This window comes from Lycium ferocissimum, chromosome 11 (genome assembly GCF_029784015.1).
Source record: "Lycium ferocissimum isolate CSIRO_LF1 chromosome 11, AGI_CSIRO_Lferr_CH_V1, whole genome shotgun sequence".
NCBI classification, from domain to species: domain Eukaryota; kingdom Viridiplantae; phylum Streptophyta; class Magnoliopsida; order Solanales; family Solanaceae; genus Lycium; species Lycium ferocissimum.
In genome coordinates, this window is record NC_081352.1 from 26,358,376 (window position 1) to 26,377,369 (window position 18,994).

At 35.2% G+C, this 18,994-nt stretch overlaps 2 protein-coding genes across 2 annotated transcripts; one reads left to right on the forward strand and one right to left on the reverse strand.

The window, feature by feature from the left end:
- The first annotated feature begins 3,324 nt into the window (after nt 1–3,324).
- Nucleotides 3,325–5,421, forward strand: LOC132038170 (ubiquitin-conjugating enzyme E2 10-like). Its single transcript, XM_059428886.1, has 4 exons — nt 3,325–3,497; nt 3,925–4,052; nt 4,603–4,707; nt 5,239–5,421. Exons 1-4 carry the CDS (start codon nt 3,428–3,430, stop codon nt 5,419–5,421), a joined length of 486 nt encoding a protein of 161 aa, XP_059284869.1. The 5' UTR covers nt 3,325–3,427.
- Nucleotides 5,422–6,486: 1,065 nt separating this feature from the next.
- Nucleotides 6,487–18,723, reverse strand: LOC132038631 (vacuolar protein sorting-associated protein 35A-like). Its single transcript, XM_059429317.1, has 22 exons — nt 18,553–18,723; nt 17,359–17,455; nt 15,178–15,301; nt 13,803–13,988; nt 13,234–13,321; nt 12,977–13,033; nt 12,787–12,876; nt 12,557–12,679; nt 12,077–12,151; nt 11,945–12,004; nt 10,934–11,050; nt 10,514–10,753; nt 10,365–10,430; nt 10,133–10,222; nt 8,789–8,878; nt 8,419–8,508; nt 8,138–8,206; nt 7,972–8,052; nt 7,726–7,833; nt 7,526–7,629; nt 7,176–7,289; nt 6,487–7,070 (listed from the first exon to the last, which is right to left on the reverse strand). Exons 1-22 carry the CDS (start codon nt 18,643–18,645, stop codon nt 6,860–6,862), a joined length of 2,373 nt encoding a protein of 790 aa, XP_059285300.1. The 5' UTR covers nt 18,646–18,723; the 3' UTR covers nt 6,487–6,859.
- Between the last annotated feature and the right edge of the window lie 271 nt (nt 18,724–18,994).

Below are 18,994 nucleotides of genomic sequence, written 5' to 3' on the forward strand. Positions count from 1 at the left end.
TATAGACTTGCTTTACCTCCAAAAGATTATGCTTCTTGTTCGTCTTTGTTTCACGTGTCTATGCTGCGGATGATATGTTGGTGATGATAGCTATAAGATTCAGCCAGAGCATGTGGAGCTCGATGAGAATTTGACTTATGAGGAGGGCCCAATATCTATTCTTGATAGTCAAGTGCGACAATTGAGGTCGAAGAAAGTAGCTTTAGTCAAATTGAAATGGCGTAATCACCCAACCGAAGAGGCTACTTGGGGGGGACGTATGCGAGATAAATATCCTCGTTTATTTGACGCGGCAATTATGATCTAGATCCGTTCGAGGATGAGCGTTATTTTAAGTGGTGAACAATGTAATAACCCGATTTTTAAATAAGGGTTTATTTAGTAATTTTAGCTAAAAGGAATTAAAAAAAAAAGAAATTCGTAATTAGAATTAAAAAAGAAAATTGAAAAGAAGCAATTTAGTGGGCCAAGCCCAAGGAAAAAAGGAAAAAAAAAGGACTTCAAAAGTTAGACCATCGGACGTGAAGGATTAATTGTACAAGGAAAAAAGGAAAAAAAAAGGAAATGTGCCAACGATGGAGAAAAACCGATGGGACAAAAAAAAAAGGAGAAAAAGAAAGGAAAAAGAGGATAAAAATAAGAACTTTCATCCCAAATCATCAAGGTAATGACTCTAATCTTTTTATTTAAGTTTATTACATAATTGTAGGTGAATCTTTATAGAGAAAATATGGGGATATTTTGAGGAATTGAGAAAAGTTTAGCTCTAGGGTTCTTGACCAAAATCATTGATTTGAAAGGGCAAATAGTGTCGGATTTTAGACTTCTATATATCATTGAAGGCCTTTCCGAAAACATAAGTATTATCGGGTTTGAACACATTGACCGGAAGGCGTTCGTCCTTTAAAAATTTGACTTTAACGTTTAAGCCTCTAAAAAATATAGAAGTGGTTTACCACAAGGGTTTGACCATTCTAAATCATTTTTGTGTAGTTTTAGGCAATCAGGAGACTCGAGGAAACGCGGTTTTGATTTATTGGGAAGTGTGCTTGAATTGTGAATTTGAGGTAAGTGAGACTTTAAGTTTTAGGTACTTGCTTTTCAAAACCCGTTTTAAAAATATATTTTGTCTGCACAGTCGTAAATGTGTTGGGGGCGAGCGTGTGCTTAGCGAGAATCGATGGTCCTTCGTGCCGACCGCATATACTTTATTTTCAAATAATCCAAAACTCTTTATAAATTGTTTTGTGATGTGATATAGTGTGAGCCATGATATTGGGGCATTGTGTATGCTTCCGCTTAGCATTGTGTATGCTTCTTGATTATATTGGGGCATTGTGTGTGCTTCCTCGCGTGTGTATGCTTAATGATATTGGGGCATTGTGTATGTTTCCCTTAGCATTGTGTATGCTTCACGACATATTTGGCACATTGTGTATGTTGCGAGTGGATTAATAGTGTTGACTAATTCTTTAAGCACCACTTATGACGGTTCGTAGTGTAAATTGTGTTGAGATATATAATATATTTGATAAATAGTGGTTTGGACCTTGGTTGCTTTATTATATAATGATATATTCATGTGTATAATATTTTTGTGCTTGTTGTGTGTTTGCATTTCTAACACTTGTTCAGTATTTGAAGTGGCGGGTCGAGGGATCTTCTTGGGTTATATTTATGTATAACTCACTCCTTACTGCGTGTCCGTACGAATCTTGTCGTTGAGAACGAGAGCCAGTAATTGAAGACTTTGTGAGTGGATTCACATTCTTGAGTTGAGCCACCGCGTTGTTCATGGAGCTGAAGGCCATTTTGACTTTATCTAGTTTATTTCTAGTTATTTCTTTTATTTTGGGTTTACATGCACAGAACTCTCGACTTCATAGCCTTTCCATTAGATGCTCCGTGGTCTTCGTGGGATGTGGGCTAGAATTCTTTTTTATCTTAGCGTTGGTTGGTTTTCATAAATCGATTATGGATTTGGTTGGCGACTATTTCGCATTTTTATCATTAATAACGTTGTTGGACTGCGCTTATTTTCTTTTAGTGCTTTTGTAAATGATTAAGAGTATGATATATGGATTACTTTGACGTGTAGTGTTCTTTGGGTGCCAATCCATCTAAAGTATTTTGGGATGTGACAATAAGGTCAGATTTAACCTCAACTTCTAACCGAAAAAAGGCAAAAACAAGATTGTTTCCTAACGGGGATGATATTAGACCACAAGTTTGATGGAGAACAAAGTTGCTCAATTTCACATAATACAAGTGCAAATTCAACTTTTTTTCCCAAACGAATCATCTATGTCATAAGTATTAAGTAGTGCAAAACTGATGTCTAGGTTAAAATTAGGTCTAAACCATCCATAAAACAAGATTGAAGTATCCAACTAATGAACTAATCGGAAAAGGCCAAGTACCTTTGAACTTTGAAAAATAGTTCATTCATACCCTTCGTTATACTTTAGGGCCAATTATACCCTTACGGTTATACTATGAGGTCAATTATACCCTTAATCTGCTTGTTGCCACGTGGCATCATCCTAGCCCTTCAAAATTATTTTACCCTCAAATAATTTTTTACTCACTAAAATAACTCAATCAGGCCGTTTTTTTTTTTCGAAAAAATAATACGGATAATTTTTCCAAAAAAAATATAAAAATAATTCCGTATTATTTTCTTTTGAAAAAAAAAAATTCGGTCGGATTGAGTTATTTTAGTGAGTAAAAAATTATTTGAGGTAAAATAATTTTGAAGAAATAGGGTGCCACGTGGCTGAAAAGTTAGGCATAGAGCTATAAGTGACCCATAATTAATACTAAAGAATAACGAAGGGTATGGATGAACCTTTTTTCAGAAGTTGAGAACTATTTTGAAGTTGAGTGGTACAGCCATAAACTAATTCATGGATGTGTAACCTCCTTTTTTAGGATAAGAATATCATTCTAATGAGCTGGGAAATACCATGAACATATACATTAAGAATAATCTTTACAGTAAGATGAAATTACATGACACAGAAATGAAAGACCTAGAAATTGCTGCATAGTTTTAATTTTATTCTTTTCAAATTGAAAATGTTTATTTTGGGAAATTGAGAAAAGCTAAAGCTTGGAGAATAGTGTTTATTTATTTAATATTTTCTTGTTTCTTCACAAGTTTGAAATATCATCTATCGTCCCTTTTTGAAGTGCATGGTTCTTTACAAAATGCTTTCTGTCACAGAATCTATACCAATGAGTGACCACTGAATAATTACTCAAGAAGAAATTATTCTCTTTTCCTACTTATTTTCTTGCATATATATATTGGCATCCTTTCTTGAAATCTTTCATCAACTTGATATTCTCTCTATAACTTCTAATTTATTCTCTTAGGCAAAACACAAATTCCTTATTATTTCAATCCAAGAAGTGAGTAGGATTAATGGCATCAAGGAGAATTCACAAGGAACTAAGGGAGTTACAAAGAGACCCTCCTACTTCATGTAGTGCAGGTACCAAAATGTTTTTTTTAATGTACTTATCATCCGTCATCCCAAAGGGATCAGAGGTTGTAATGGAATGGTAAATCCTTTTACATTCTTAATCAAATGTTTCGTTCTGGACCCTTGGTACGAAGTCGTCTTTGATAGAGAGCGTTATTCGATGTGAAGTCAAATTAGTCAGACTTCAAAACAGATACTTGAACTGGGTGGGAAAAAGCAACGGGGAACGAGGCTGAATTTACTAAGGGGTCCTTTGGCGTAATCCATGACATTGTCATGGATTTCAAAATTCACTCTAGTATCCTGAACTTTTCACTTGTTTAAGTTCGAAATTCACGACACTATCATATGATGTTTCAGCATAATAAATAACTACTTATCCATAAATTTTCAAACACTGGCTATCTTTAAATTATTCTTTTTTTTTTTTTTCCAGGTCCTGTGGCTCAGGATATGTTTCATTGGCAAGCAACCATTATTGGCCCAAATGACAGCCCTTATGCAGGTGGTGTTTTTCATGTGGCCATCCATTTCCCCCCTGATTACCCTTTCAAACCCCCCAAGGTAAGATTTAAAAAAAAAAAAAAAAATTACACGATATAACATCTCAACAAAATTAACAACATAATAACTTTAATTTTTATCTTTTACAAATTTTAATCAGTATAATCGCTATAATCAGTATGACTACTTACACTAATATACGCTTATCTTACACTTATTATATACTTGTTATACATTGAGTATACACCAACGATGGCTATAACCTGTTATGGTCAAACGGGTTAATTCTTTAGTCGGCTGGCTAAAAATGTTAAAATTCCTTTTTAAGCCAAATAAATGATCATTTTGAAAAAGATTTATTTATACTTGATGTTACACAGATGATTAAAAACACAACATATATTTGTTTGATAAACTTTTATCTTTTAATCATGGAATTATTAAGTGTTTTCACCTTAATTTAGCATATAACTACAACAAATTAATAAGAATAGTATTACGTAAATATGAATGTAAATTAGTATTTATCATCCTCACTCACAAAAAAAAATAGGAATAGTGGGGAAAACATTATAGAAATGATTATAAATATCATTCATAATATTGGCAGGTGGCTTTCAAGACCAAAGTTTTCCACCCAAATATAAACAATAATGGAAATATTTGTTTGGACATTCTTAAGGATCAATGGAGTCCTGCCCTCACCATATCCAAGGTACTTATATATTGTTAATATATGTTGCTTTTCCTTTCCTCTCCCTAAATGATTACTAATCTACTTCTTCATAGTTTTTGTGACATGGTGCCAAACTTAATGACACATTTAACGTAGAGTCAGTAGGTTCTGCTCTTTATATAATTACCTTTTTGTTTTATGCACATGCACACGTATCTATAGTTTGAACTGGACATAATAAGCTCTGTCAAACCTGTTGTGTCTAGTCTAGATACACCACTATATATAACTAGTTTAGTTTACAAGGTTAGCATGTAGACCAGAAACTTTTGACATGTAAATACATAATCCTAATCAATTAGACTTATGAAATTCTTGTACCAACTAGATTGATGAGTCAATAATTCTCTTTCTTAATCATCAATCTAGTTATTGTTGTAATTCAGAATTCTATGTCATCATCAATTCAATTTTCCCATTCACTTTTTTTTCTTTCTTATATACCAATAAAAATCTTTACTTGTATGATTTAAATTGTTCAAAAAAGTGTTTATCCATTTGTGTGTGCAGGTTTTGCTATCCATATGTTCACTGCTAACAGATCCAAATCCAGATGATCCATTGGTATCAGAAATTGCTCATATGTACAAGACTGATAGAAACAAGTATGAATCAGTGGCTCGCAATTGGACTCAAAAATATGCTATGAAAACTTATTGTATCTTCAGTGGAATTGAGGATCATTTCAAGTGAATAATGGTGTATCTGCAACCGGTGCTCAATACAAACAAATTTCACTAACTTTCTTTCGTCTTTAGACAACACAATTATAAGAAGCGAAAAAAGCTCATGCTACTTGTTAACCATGATTTCTTCTCCACACACCCCCCCCCCCCCCCCCCAAAACCATATAATAAGTGCAGAAAACTAGCACAAAATTTGTGAAATGAGAAATGTGTCACAATTGAGATTTCTAACTATGCAAATTTGGGTTAAATAAATGGGTCTCTTTTTTCTTTTCTTTTTTTCTTTTCTTACTAAACAATATAAAATGTTCCGAATGAATTTTTTATTTTATTTTTGCCATCCGATGTTAAGTTGTGTTTACCCACTTTAAGATCCCGACTATATATATAATTCACAATGCATCAGATCCCATCAAAAATTTATTTGATTAGGTAAACCTTTTTTCGGCATACTTCTTTGATTTGAATAAAAACCATTTTGAATGATTCGATTTTGTGTTGTTTGGCCATAAATAATATTTCAGCATATGAAAATACGGAAAACCAAGTTTGGCCATCAATATTTGCATATAATAAACTTCAGAATTTGAATACTAGTAATGTATTAAAAAACTTATTAGAGGATCATTTCAAGTGAGTAATGGTTCTCATACGCATATCTGCAACCTGTTTTTTCCAAGTAAATTTGTGCTCAATACAAACAAATTTCACTTTCTTTCGTCTTTAGGTTCAAATACTTTTTATCTCAATTAGTGACAACCAAATATTGTCCAAACGCCTATGGTTTGATCAACTTCATTGCATTTCTTGGCTTTATTTTCGTGTTATGTTATTGCCGAGGCTCCAACTTCCTACTAATGTATTGTCGATTAACCAAACAAATGGAGGATTAAAGTATTATAATACAAATGTCAAAATATTTACCAGTTAAATCTGACTACTCTTTCCAGTGACCTTTCTATTAACTATTGAAGTGTGGTCATGTTGGACCTTTTGAAGTAACAGAAATCAAGTTCCTCTGATACATCTATTTTGATTCAAGGAGATGCATTAAACATCAACAGAAATGGAAGAGGAAATAAAAGGAAAATCAAATGTCATCAGCCATCATGTTGGGAAACAACATAAGAGCTAGGGCATGTGACTATGAACCTCCAAAACAAACTTAGTCCAGCAATTATTAGTAAGCACGAGTTTGATCTCATAATATAGCCTCAAATTTACAGACAGATTTTTATGAGAGAAAATTGTTACAACAATTAAAATCATGACAAAGTTAGTATATACAGATATTTGCAGCTTCTTCCGCTAGCATGCTAAAAAATGCAGAATCTTGACTAACGGGCAAACAAAAAAAAAAAAAAATTAACTTGTATTGGGAAAAAAGTTATCTGCTTCTGTAACGTCAAGAATGCAAACCCCTTGCAAGAAAATGTCTTTTCTCATTAAGACTTGAGGGATTCGTATTTCTCACCAACTGCACCACCTTTATCCTTCTGGAACTGGATATAGCGCAAAGTGCTTGCGAGCAAAGCGTCTGCAGCAGGATCGGCTGGTTTATTTTCACTTTGCATTTCAGTTGTTATTAGCTCGATTAGGCTCTGGATGGATGCAACAGTGATCTGTGTGACCCCCTTCTCAAAGAAATATAAATACCTGACATCATAGAAATGATAAAAGTGTATCTATCGTCAATGACCTACAAAACAGAGACTGTATCCAAGAAAGGGAAATAAACAAGGATGCATAGCGTTATCTTACTTGTTTAGAATTTCTATAAAGAGCAAGACTGATCCACTGCTGCCTCGGGTTGCATTTGACATTTGTTGAGCAGCATTTGCAATCCTTAAGGCCCGTTTTAAGCAAAGCAAAACCCTGGATCAATGAAAAAGAAACAACCCCGTAACTCGTAAGATATGAAAGTTATAGAAAATGCTTGAAATCAAGGAGCGGAACTCAAAGGGGCAAAAATCGGAGTGGCTTAGAAAAGACCCATAAACACATATGACATAACCAACATCTCATGCAGGTATAAACCAGGTTAAGAAATGCTCACAATCAGAGTAGCATAAAAGTGAATTTCATCCCTCATGCATAGCATAATTACTAACCTCTCTCCATCCTTGATGCTGTCCTGATCATCAACCCAAAAAAGATGTGCACAAGAGTAGACAGCTTTGCACTGATCAGGCTTCTTCAGGAGTTTTGCGGAGTACTAGATGATATTAAGAAAAGATGGGGGAATCGGTTACAAGCATAGAATGATGAAGCTTAAATCAGCGCGGAAAAAAAAAGGTGGTAAAATGATTACCCCTGTGGCCTTGTGCGTTAATGTGTCCCTGTTCTCAACACCAAAGATGTGCATTCTCTGAAGAGTCCCTATTATTAATTGTATTGCAGTGATCTGTGCTTTGGAGTCCTATCAAAACATTCACCTAGAATTAGAAAAATCCAGCAATGCATGAAATGTACAATCAAGAATGCAGATTATTGAAATGCCAGGAACTCGAGAAAATAGAGTTCATAATAAAGTAAAGATCGGATGAGCGAATGCTACCGAAATTTCTTCTTCGTATAGTATATAAGCTTGGGTGAAAAATTCGTAGGCGACAGGCTCTAGATCAGAGTCATTGGCAGCCTGAGCAACAAAACTAGAGGTCAGTAAACCCACACTTTTTATAAGGTCTGATTCCAGAAATCTTAAACAAGATAAATTCATGTACCTCAGCACACTCCAAGTACAACCTTAATGCTAGTTCAGGTACTGGAACACTTGAGAGAGCCTCAATTATCTGAAACCAGGGGTATGCAATTCATAAGACGTATTTCCTCAGCACAATCTTAAGTATCACAAGATTATTATTGCAATGAAGGAAGAGAAGCTAGAGACGGAAAGGGATACAAGAAGAAAAGCTGTTTCACCAAAAATTCATAATGGTGGTTGTACTAACTCTTAAGAGCTTGAAATGCAATGCAACACATACAACCCCATTCAGCTATTTACCTGATTTAAAAACTGGAAAATTTTCTTAGGCATAGAAGACGCCTCTTCCTCTGGAGCATTTTCATCTTGGTTTTGCTGTCGCCTTACCAACTAGAAAAGAAGGAAAATTACAACATCAGTAGGTAAATAAAACAGTCAGTTGTGTACGACAGAGAAAACTCACTCCCTCTCTCTTCTTTAAAAAATGGGGGAGGGGGTTGATTTCTTTTTTCTGTTATTTACTCCTTTGAACACACAGTTGCATTGGAAAAGGATCATCTTAAAATGCATATACAAATATTGATCACTTGATTCATTTCTTTCGAAGAAGAAAAGGTTGGGGCATTTAACACCCCACCCATCTTGTAGTCCTTGAGTTGTGAATTCAAACCTTAAGAGAAATAAAAATGAGGGGAGGGACTGTAAAGGGAAGCCTCTTTGGTCCTCCTGTCAGAATATGCTTCTTGACAGAACAAATTATCTGCAAAACAACGAATTGGTAAACCATATCAAATCTTAAAAGCAAGAAACCAACACCTATAGGCTATAGCCAGAGATATAAACGTTATAGCCGCATAGATACATAACAATGGATTGACGCACTATTTTGCACTAACAAACATATAAAAGAAAAATAAGAACATCACACACTGCTACTTGCTAGATGAATAAAATTTCATCTTGATTTAATGTGAATTTTTATTCAATATTTGAATTAAATTTAAATGGTAATGCTTATCTGATCTAACCTGATTTAGAATTTTTATTCCATAGTGGCAAGTCAATCGTGTCATATCCATCTCTAAAGCTACTGCTTCATAGGTTAACTGGTATCATCTCAATACTTTTATCATATTTCGCTTGTTAACAACAAAGAGCAAGGACAAAACATGGAATTCCAACTGGGCAAAAAAGCTGAATAGGGCGAAAAAATCACCTAGAAAGCATAAGACCTGATGTAAATGGGCTAACATGAATAGAACATATTCCAAACTAATTGGTATTATTTATATAGATCTTTTTCTTCCATTGTGCACCATCTTTCCCTATGTTTGCATGGACTCCATGAAATTGTAGGTCTTTCAAGACAACTTTCATGTGATTTTAGGTTTATCTCACCCCCTTTTAACACCTTCATGTACCATGGTTTCACACCAACAAACCGGCGCATCCAGAGGTCAAAGAGGTACATGAAAAAACCATCTCAAGCAACCTTCTATCATTGAGGATACTTGCACCTTCTGGCGAATATTGTTATTTTTACTCTAGTTTAATCTTTCATGAGCACACACCCATATTAGCATTTGCATCTCTGCGCCACATATCTTGTGGATGTGTTTAACTTTAATGGCCAAAAATTCACTACATATAACATTGCCGGTCACTTGCATTTAACATGGATGGTCTTATAATTGTTCTATTGAACTTACTTATCAGAACAACAAAAATCTTACGCATCTCCATAGTACTAATCAAAACAAGAAAATTCTAGGTATCTTTGTGGTGCTGTCTCATTAATCATATAATAGTTGTTTAAGGTAATTGACCAAAGGGAAAATGAATTGAGTACATGCTCCACAAAAAATGTGACAAAATTTGACTTAACACACTTGACCAAATTCAACCCCAAAATATAAGTAGAACAGATACAAGATATATTTCCAGCAATAAGAAGTAGAGAGGCTATCCATCAAAGGAATATGCAAAGAATCTGGAAAGAGGTATCACTCGTTACCTTCAGCATCTCTTCAGGGTCGTCATTGTGAAGCATTTGAATAAGCCGGGCTACAGAGTTCTGCTCTTCCTTGAAATCTTCTTCGTCAAGCTGAAAATGGAAGGATGAAGAAACTTAGATGTAATGATTTTAGCAAGCAAATTTTCAGAAAACGAGCCACTAAGAACACATTGGAAAGAAGGTCGAAAGATATGAGGAAACTAATAACATAAGCAGAGAAGTCTCTGATCACCTCATCATCAAGATTCTCATCCAAATCTCTGATAAGTCCTTTCATTAATTCAAAAAGAGCCTCTACCTGACAGATGAATAATTTCAGGTAATAGAAAGGTTATTTTATTACAAACAAAATTTAAGAACAAGAATCAAAAGGAACCTAACCTTTTCAGCTGATGAGATGCAAGTCTTATTTTTTAAAATAGTCTGAACTAAAACATTAGCCATCTCTTTGCTAGTTGCGTCATCAAGGTACTCCATAACATGAGGATAATTTGACAGCTTTAATGCAGTATCAATATCCTTATACTTCTCCAGTGGAGCACTTAGAAGGGCCACGATCTGTTTTGTTGCTTTACTGTCTTTGAGCTTTCCTTTACCAGAAAGTTTCTTAACACATGCACCCTGACGCGACGAATAGAGTAATCATTAGCACATTATCGGTACCATATGCACAAGGCAGGCCAAAAAGTTATTTAAATACATGCAGCTTTTAATCAACCTTATTTTTTATTGGCATAAAAATCATATCTGAAAAGCATTAAATGCTGATAAAGAAAAAGGAAAAGAAAAGAGTTGACCTACCAAAATCTGATCTACATAATCAAGGCGATCAGGGTGGACATGAAGAGTAAAAGTTAAAAGAGATGAAAATAGAGTCACAACTCCAGCTATTGGCATGTCTTCTTGGGCTTCTATCACCTGCACCAAGACAGTGATGGGCATCATATCTGAACTACTTGAAAAGTCAGAGGACACCATTGATATTGGGAAGGTTAAAAATGTACGTATACTTATCAAGTCAGAAAAAAAAAAAAAAAAAAAAAAAAAAGTCAAAAGAGGATAAGTTTGGGGAGGCAAAAGTTGGAAGAAAATCATAACCATCCGTGGCACTAAAACAACAACAACAACAACATACCTAGTATAATCCCACATGTGGGGGCTGGGGAGTGTGTGGTGTACACAGACGGCAGACCTTACCCCTACCTTTTTGAGGTAGAGAGGCTGTTTCCGATAGACCCTCGGCTCAAGAAATCATTTTTCAGAACAGGTTTGAAAGAAATGCAAGAGACGCTAGTTATAATGAAAATGCTGAAGAAAGAAAAAAGTACTGACAGTAAAAATAACCAAAGCAAATGACACACCAGTATCAAAAGAATAGAAGAATAGGATAATGCTAGCATAATACTACTACTACTGGTAAAGGGAACGCATAGGTGCTCCAGACTGAAACCTTGCTCTACCACTACCTACTAACCGTCTACCCTAATCCTCAACCTCCACGCTCTCCTATCATCTGTGGCATTGTGCATGCATAAATCAGAATAGTACCACTCTATAGTTGCGACAAAGGCACAGTCTCCATGACTTAACTTTCCACTGATATCCACAGATCTTTGGTCAATTTCTATTTTTCATCTTACTAATTTTTTAATTAGTCAGAGAGTTGGTTAAGAGTTTTATAAAGTTCTCCGAGTTCCACTTAATCTCCACCTGGAGGTAGAAAATGCAGGCCTGGGAGAGTTATCTTTTAGAACATCTGACACCTTCATAAGCAAGAAGTGCATTTTACTTGAGGGTAGTAATCTCATTTACCTTCCCTATGGCACTATTTAGTTTTGCAAAAGCTTCCACTTGGAAAAACTCAGGTAATACCTGCAGTTAAAAATGATTTAGAATCTGCATATACAGAATCTGATTGCAGAAAAATTATAATGTGTTACTTACATCTGTACTTAAAGCAGCATAGTTTGAGAGCCTTTCCATAAGCCGAGCAAGCACCATTTTGATATCAACAGATGGCTGAAGAAGCAAATGACATGGAAAATAGTGCTTGGAAGTTTGAATTCTAATTGAAGTTAAGCATTAATTGGAAGTTATCTAGAACTGTCACTGGCATTTGTCTAAGATCCTATGGAAGACCAATAATAAAGATACTGAACTTCGGTATACCATTTTTTAAGACGAACTTAAGTATGCCTGATAGGGTAAGTTGTCAACCAACATCCAACGCCGTAAACAAACTACACTCTTTGTAAATCATCAAACCAAACCTTTCTTCTGAGGAAGCCCGTGTTACATATTACACTGTTGCAGATAGTAAACCAATCTCAAACTCCTGGCATCCTACCAGGCATGACATTTTTCCTTCTACACTTAACTGTTTTGTTTAACTAGAAGCTTGTTTTACAAACCAACAATACACACCTGAAGCTGGGGACAAGCACCCAATAATGTTTCAAGAGTTTGTAAGTGATATTCATCAGGGAAGACTTGAATTATGCAATCCATCAAATAGCCCTGAGCAATCTCATCTTTACAGTTGACAACCTAAACACAAACAGAGGTACACATTTTGAGACAAAAAAAAAAAGGTTTATATTTGGCTTAAACAAACTGCAAAAGTTATCAGGACACTAAATTCCTAGACAAATCACCTGCTCTAAAACTCTTGGAAGCACCGTCTCTTTGTACATCTCAAGGTCGATACCCTCAATTTGACTGAGAACATGCAGGTTCTTTCCGACCTACCAAAAGCAAAAAGCAAAAAAGGAATATCCCCGCATGAGTGTAAACTTCCACTGCTTGTTTGGGTGCCAGTAAACATGATGAAGTAACAGCTCATACAAGATCACGAAGCTCGCTCCTTTCTTTTTCGCGTTTCTCCTTTTCCCGAGCAGGTCCCTGCAGATGAGAAAGCCCGATGCTAGCCTCAACTCATGATCAGCAAAGAGTATGAATCATTCACAAGCATTAAAACACCTGCATGACCACAAATTATGCCCTCATGATTTACATTTACCTTCATGACATGCAAGCATTGTGGTACTATGCATGTCAAGACATGAGAGCATGTTATAGCATCCACAGATGTTTCAACCAACCTGATGTTGCATTCTGACCCACAGTTTGTTCATTTCCGTGAAATTTTGGAGAACGAACTCTACAGCATCCACAACGGTGTCAGCATCACTGTGGAAGGGAACAAGACATTAGTGCATCCAACAATAATGTTAATATTACAGGTGAAATTACATATAAAAGAAGCTTAAAATGAAGGTAACATAGTCCCTTTTTCTTTTCTTTTTTTTTATATTTTCTTTCCTGTGTTAAGATCATACGATGTTTACGTAGTTGAGGAAACCTCAATTAATCAATTCGGCAGTCAGACAACCATAGAGCAGATTATATGAACAGCATAATCTACTAGTCGAGCATTTTATTTAAAAATTAAAATAGCATATGGATATACTGTTGGTCTTGGTAATCAGTTTGAATCATGTCAGTGGTTCGTGCATTCAGGTTGACAATTCATCGTTGTTTTTTCTCTCCTAAGCACTTACATCTAGCAGCTAGAACATTGTAAAGGAAACTCATCAAACTTGGAGACTGACACATAATTCTTATAACAAAATTGATGGCAAAACACCATGGAGCTGAGATACACCCTTACCCTTCATACTCAGAACCTATATCAGGCAATTTATCCTTGCTGACTTGGGAGAGGTAACTCCTCAGAAAGAGTCCACGTAAAGGATGCTGTATACCACGGCACATTTCAACCAGATCTTTAAGGATATCCTTTGCGGGAGCCTCCTTGGATTTGATATACACAGACCCCACTGTGCAAAGTAGATACCTGGGGAATAAAAAGCAGGGTATGAACTTTAGACGTCCTGATGAGTAATAATAAAGAACAAACCTAAGACAAGCTTAAAGCAACCAAATAATAAAATGAACATCTCTTTGACATAGGTTAAACAACTAAAGAACAAAAAAAGTTTATGCAACTAAAGAACAAAGAAAACAACGAAATGATGCGTGATTATTACCACTCCACTGTTCCATACTTTTATCATGATCTGGAATAAAAGTAGCAACTTATATAGCAGTGGACACTTAGTATCGAAATTTAGTATCTCAGCATCCCAAACATCTACATGTCTTAAATTATCACACTAGCTTCCTGACCTCTCCACCTACCCACCATAAACTAGTCAAAATTAGCATAATTTCCACTTACCCTTTCCTGTTTGCTACGGCAATAACCAGTTCTCCAAGTATATAATTCCTTTTAACTACCCAAAATGACAGCAATTTCCAGAAAAATATAAATAACTTATTAGATATATTCCAGTTTCAATAAACAATAATGCAAGCTCTAGCTTGATTTCTAGTAACCAAACTGCTAAAGCAGCAAAACTTGCATTCATGTGATTCGTAAAGGTACATCCAACGAAGGCTAAACAAAGGTTGAGAGGAGATGTCTGTAATCAGTTCAGCGAAGAACAACAGTAAGATTAGCATAACAACTTAAGAGCAATTCAGCAAAGAACAAATGCAAAAGGTCCCAAATACTTCACTTCATGCAAAAAAAAAAAGTTCAACAAAAGTCATCTCTGTGACACTAGTTGTTCTTTCTACCTAAATTTGCGGATTCTCCATCAAAAATAGGTGTGAGCTAAAGACTTTTTTCACTATACCCGTTATCGGATCTTCTCTACTGTTTGGCCTGTGTTTTTTTGGGTGTTCCTAATCATCTAACACATTAAGTACATTATTTACTCTTCCGAACTGTTCGGCCATCATTGATAGGTTTTCTCTATGATCTATTTGAGTCTTTATTCTGATTACTATCCTACAAAACCTTTATTCCTGATAATCTAAGCCCAAAGTACCCCTCTTTGGAAACATATGAAATACCTACACACTGCAAATCTTTAAGCCAATCCGAAAACATCAAATTACTTGCTGAAGAACTTGAAGGTACAGCTTTCAGAAAATGGAGATAAACAGGAAGATGCAGTCGGATCATCACTACAACTTACAGTCTAGGCAAAATGTTGCCAGCGTGCTGCACGAGTTCATACAACTCCACAATTGAGCAACCCCGATTCGTCTCCTCCTTGAAGAAAATTTCTAGCTTTCTCAATTCATCAAATGCTCGCATATCTAACAAAGCAATACACATTTTAAAATTTAAGAGAAACTAAAATTTACAAGTAACAAAATAAAATAACAACAACACTGTTCTACTGAGGTTAAGGAGCTTCAAATAACTTTTAATTTTGATTTTTGATATCTAACTAAGCACATCTAACCTTCAATTAATTGAGACGTGCACTTTTGATCCCTTTACTTGTGAATTTTCAGAAATTTACCATAAATATCAACTGTTCCACCGCTTATTTACCTATGTGTTATGTTAAATTTATATTATTATTCTATATTTGAGGGTAATGTAATTTTAAAAGTAGTCTAAATATAAAAGCTCTTATACAAAGAGATAAAAAAATACACATTTCAATTGATTAAAGATTAAATGTGATTTATCAAGAACTAAAATTAAAATGAAGGATAATACTGAAATTCAAAATTTTCAGCATATCAGCAATGTGCATCTAAGATTATTTCAAAAGGCAAACATGCAAATAAACAATATACACAGTTCTAATACAGAGGTAAAATTTTGAAATTAAGTTTCAATTTAATTGACAACACAGTTCTAAAACTGAGGTTAAGGAGCTAGAACTAAAATGTTAAAATTAAGTTTCAACTAGTCATGTGAGCACTTTGGCGATGGACGTGCTGACGCGAAATATTCAAGGGGAGGTGCCTTGGTGCATATTATTTGCGGATGACATAGTACTGATTGATGAGACGCGAGGCTGGAGGTTTGGAGACAAATCCTGAAGTCGGAAGGTTTCAAGTTGAGCCAGACTAAAACTGAATACTTGGAGTGTAAGTTCAGTGACGTGACTCTTGAAGTGGATGTGGACGTAAGACTTGACTCTCAGGTCATCCCCCAGAAAGGAAGTTTCAAGTACCTGGCTACAAAGTAACGGGGAGATTGACGAGAATGTCACACATCGTATTGAGACGGGGTGGATGAAATGGAGGCTCGCATCCAGTGTTCTGTGTGATAAGAATATGCCGCCAAGACTTAAAGGCCAGTTCTACGGGGTGGTGGTTAGACCGACTATGCTATATGGGGCGGAGTGTTGGCTAGTCAATAACTCCCATGTTCAAAAGATGATAGTAGCAGTAGATGCAGATGCCGAGATGGATGTGTGGGCACACCAAAAGCGATAAGATTAGGAATGTAGATATCCGGGACAAGGTAGGAGTGGGCCCCGTAGATGATAAGATGCGGGAAGTGAGAATGAGATGGTTCGGGCATGTGAGGAAGAGGGATGCAGATGCCCCGGTAAGGAGGTGCGAGAGGTTGGCCATTGTGTGCTTGAGGAGAGGTAGAGGTAGAGGTAGGCCGAAGGATTATTGGGGTGAGGTGATTAGGCAGGACACGGTGCAACTACATGACCCTTGATAGGAAGGTGTTGAGGTCGAGAATTAGGATAGAAGGGTAGTGGGTAATCTGGTGCTTTTCATTTCCGTTACCGGAATTTTAGCATTATTCTTGTATTTTCTTATTTTTAGATTTTTATTACTATCTGATATTTCTTTAGCCGCGGTTATCTTATTATCTTACTATTGTTTATGCTTGTTGCTAATGCCTTTTTCGTCTTTCTATGAGCCAAGGGTCTCCCGCAAACAGCCTCTCTACCTTCCCAAGGTAGAGGTAAGGTCTGCATAACTTGTGGGATTGCACTGGGTGTGTTGTTATTGTTGTTGTTGTTTAGTCATGTGAGCAAAAATAAGATCAGATCAGTGAAAAGTACATACACAGCTCGTAGTATTTGTGCTGAAATTTAAAATTTTCAGCATATAAGCAATGTGCATTTTAAAGTTATTAAAAAAGCAAACTTACAAACAAACAGCAACATAACTCTAATACTGAGGTTAAGGAGCTATAATTATATATAAAAAAAATCAGCATTTCAGCAATGTGCATTTGAAGTAATTTAAAGGAAAAAGCAATACAAACAAACAATAGTATAATTCTAATACTGCGGTTAAGGAGCTATAATTATAAATAAAGTTATGAAATTAAGTTTCAAATTTATCAAGTGAGCAATAATTAAGAGCAGATCAGTGAAAAAAATACATACATAGCTCGTAGTATTTGTGAGGCGAAAGCCTTGAAGTTCGGAGCTCCGACAACATCTGAGCTGAGTATTTCAGTGCATCTTTCAGATTATTCGAGTCCTACAATTCATTAACATAGCAAAAACTCAAATTAGGTCTCTGGAAACCTAAAATATATATATATATATATATAAAGGAATTTAGGTGCTACAATTCATGCAAAAAAACTCAAATTAGGTCCTACAATTCGTGCAAAACGCTCAAAATTTGGGTGCCTTGAAACCAAAAATTATAAATGTATGAAAACTTAGGGGGTTTTGTGAAAATACAAGAGCGCAAAGCATGTAAAAAGTGTTCGGTTGAAGGCCGGTGATTCCAGCAGCTAGAAATTTGTCATTAAAAAGAGCAAACATACAAACAAACAACAACAGAATTCTAATACTGAGGCTAAGGAGCTATAATTATAAATAAAATTTTGAAAATTAAGTTTCAGTTATCAAGTGAGCAATAATTGAGATAAGCTCAGTAACCTTGCTGAGTATTTGAACGCATCTTTCAGATTATAACAAATTTAGAAATTTACAAATAACAGAATAAAATAACAATAACAATGTTCTACTGAGGTTAAAGAGCTTCAGATCAAATGCTGAAATTTACTTATAAATGAATTTAGGTGTTAATTTCATGCAAAAAACTCAAAATTAGGTTACTGCAAACCAAAAACATAAATATATGGAATAATTAGGAGGTTTTGTGAAAATACCAGACTTCTAATACTGAGGTTAAGGAGCTATAATTATAAATAAAATTTTGAAAATTAAGTTTCAATTTATCAAGTGAGCAATAATTAAGATCAAATCGGTGGGAAAAAAAAAAAAATATATATATATATATATATATTAGCCATGCAAAAAACTCAAATACTGAAATTCAACATTTTGCAGCATATCAGCAATGTGCATTTAAAGTAATTTTCAAAAAAAAAAAAATACAAACAAACAACAACACACTTCTAATACTGATAATGTTAAGGAGCTATACTAATAACCAAAATTTTGAAATTAAGTTTCAATTGATCAAGTGAGCAATAATTAAGATCAGATCAGTGAAAAAAAACTCAAATTAGGTCCTACAATTTATGGAAAAAGCTCAAAATTAGGTTACTGAAAACCAAAAACGTAAATATATGGAAAAATTAGGGGGTTTAGTGAAAATACAAGAGCGCGATGCATGTAAAAAGCGTTCTGTTGAAGACCGGCGATTCCAGCTGATAGGAATTTATCTTCATCTTCAACTCCGTTAGGGATCATACTGCTTTTCGATTCGATTTTATGGGTGAAACTTGCAAGTTTGAAGAACTTTGATCGATTCGGTGGTTTTCTTTTTGGTACTTTGACTTCACATTGCGTCTTGCAACTGCCGGTAATTGGTCGGGTCGGGTCGGATCGGATCCGTTGCAAAGCCCCAATTTGCCCTTACTTGGTATTTTTTACCTTACGTTTGCCCTCGATTTTGTCTAAAAAATTTGCCCCTCACAACTAGGGCCGGGCATAAATACCGAAAACCAAAAAATCGAACCGAACCGAACCGAACCGAAATTTCAATAAATCGAATCGAACCGAACTAGTTTGGTTCGGTGTTTGGTGTCCACCGTAAAAA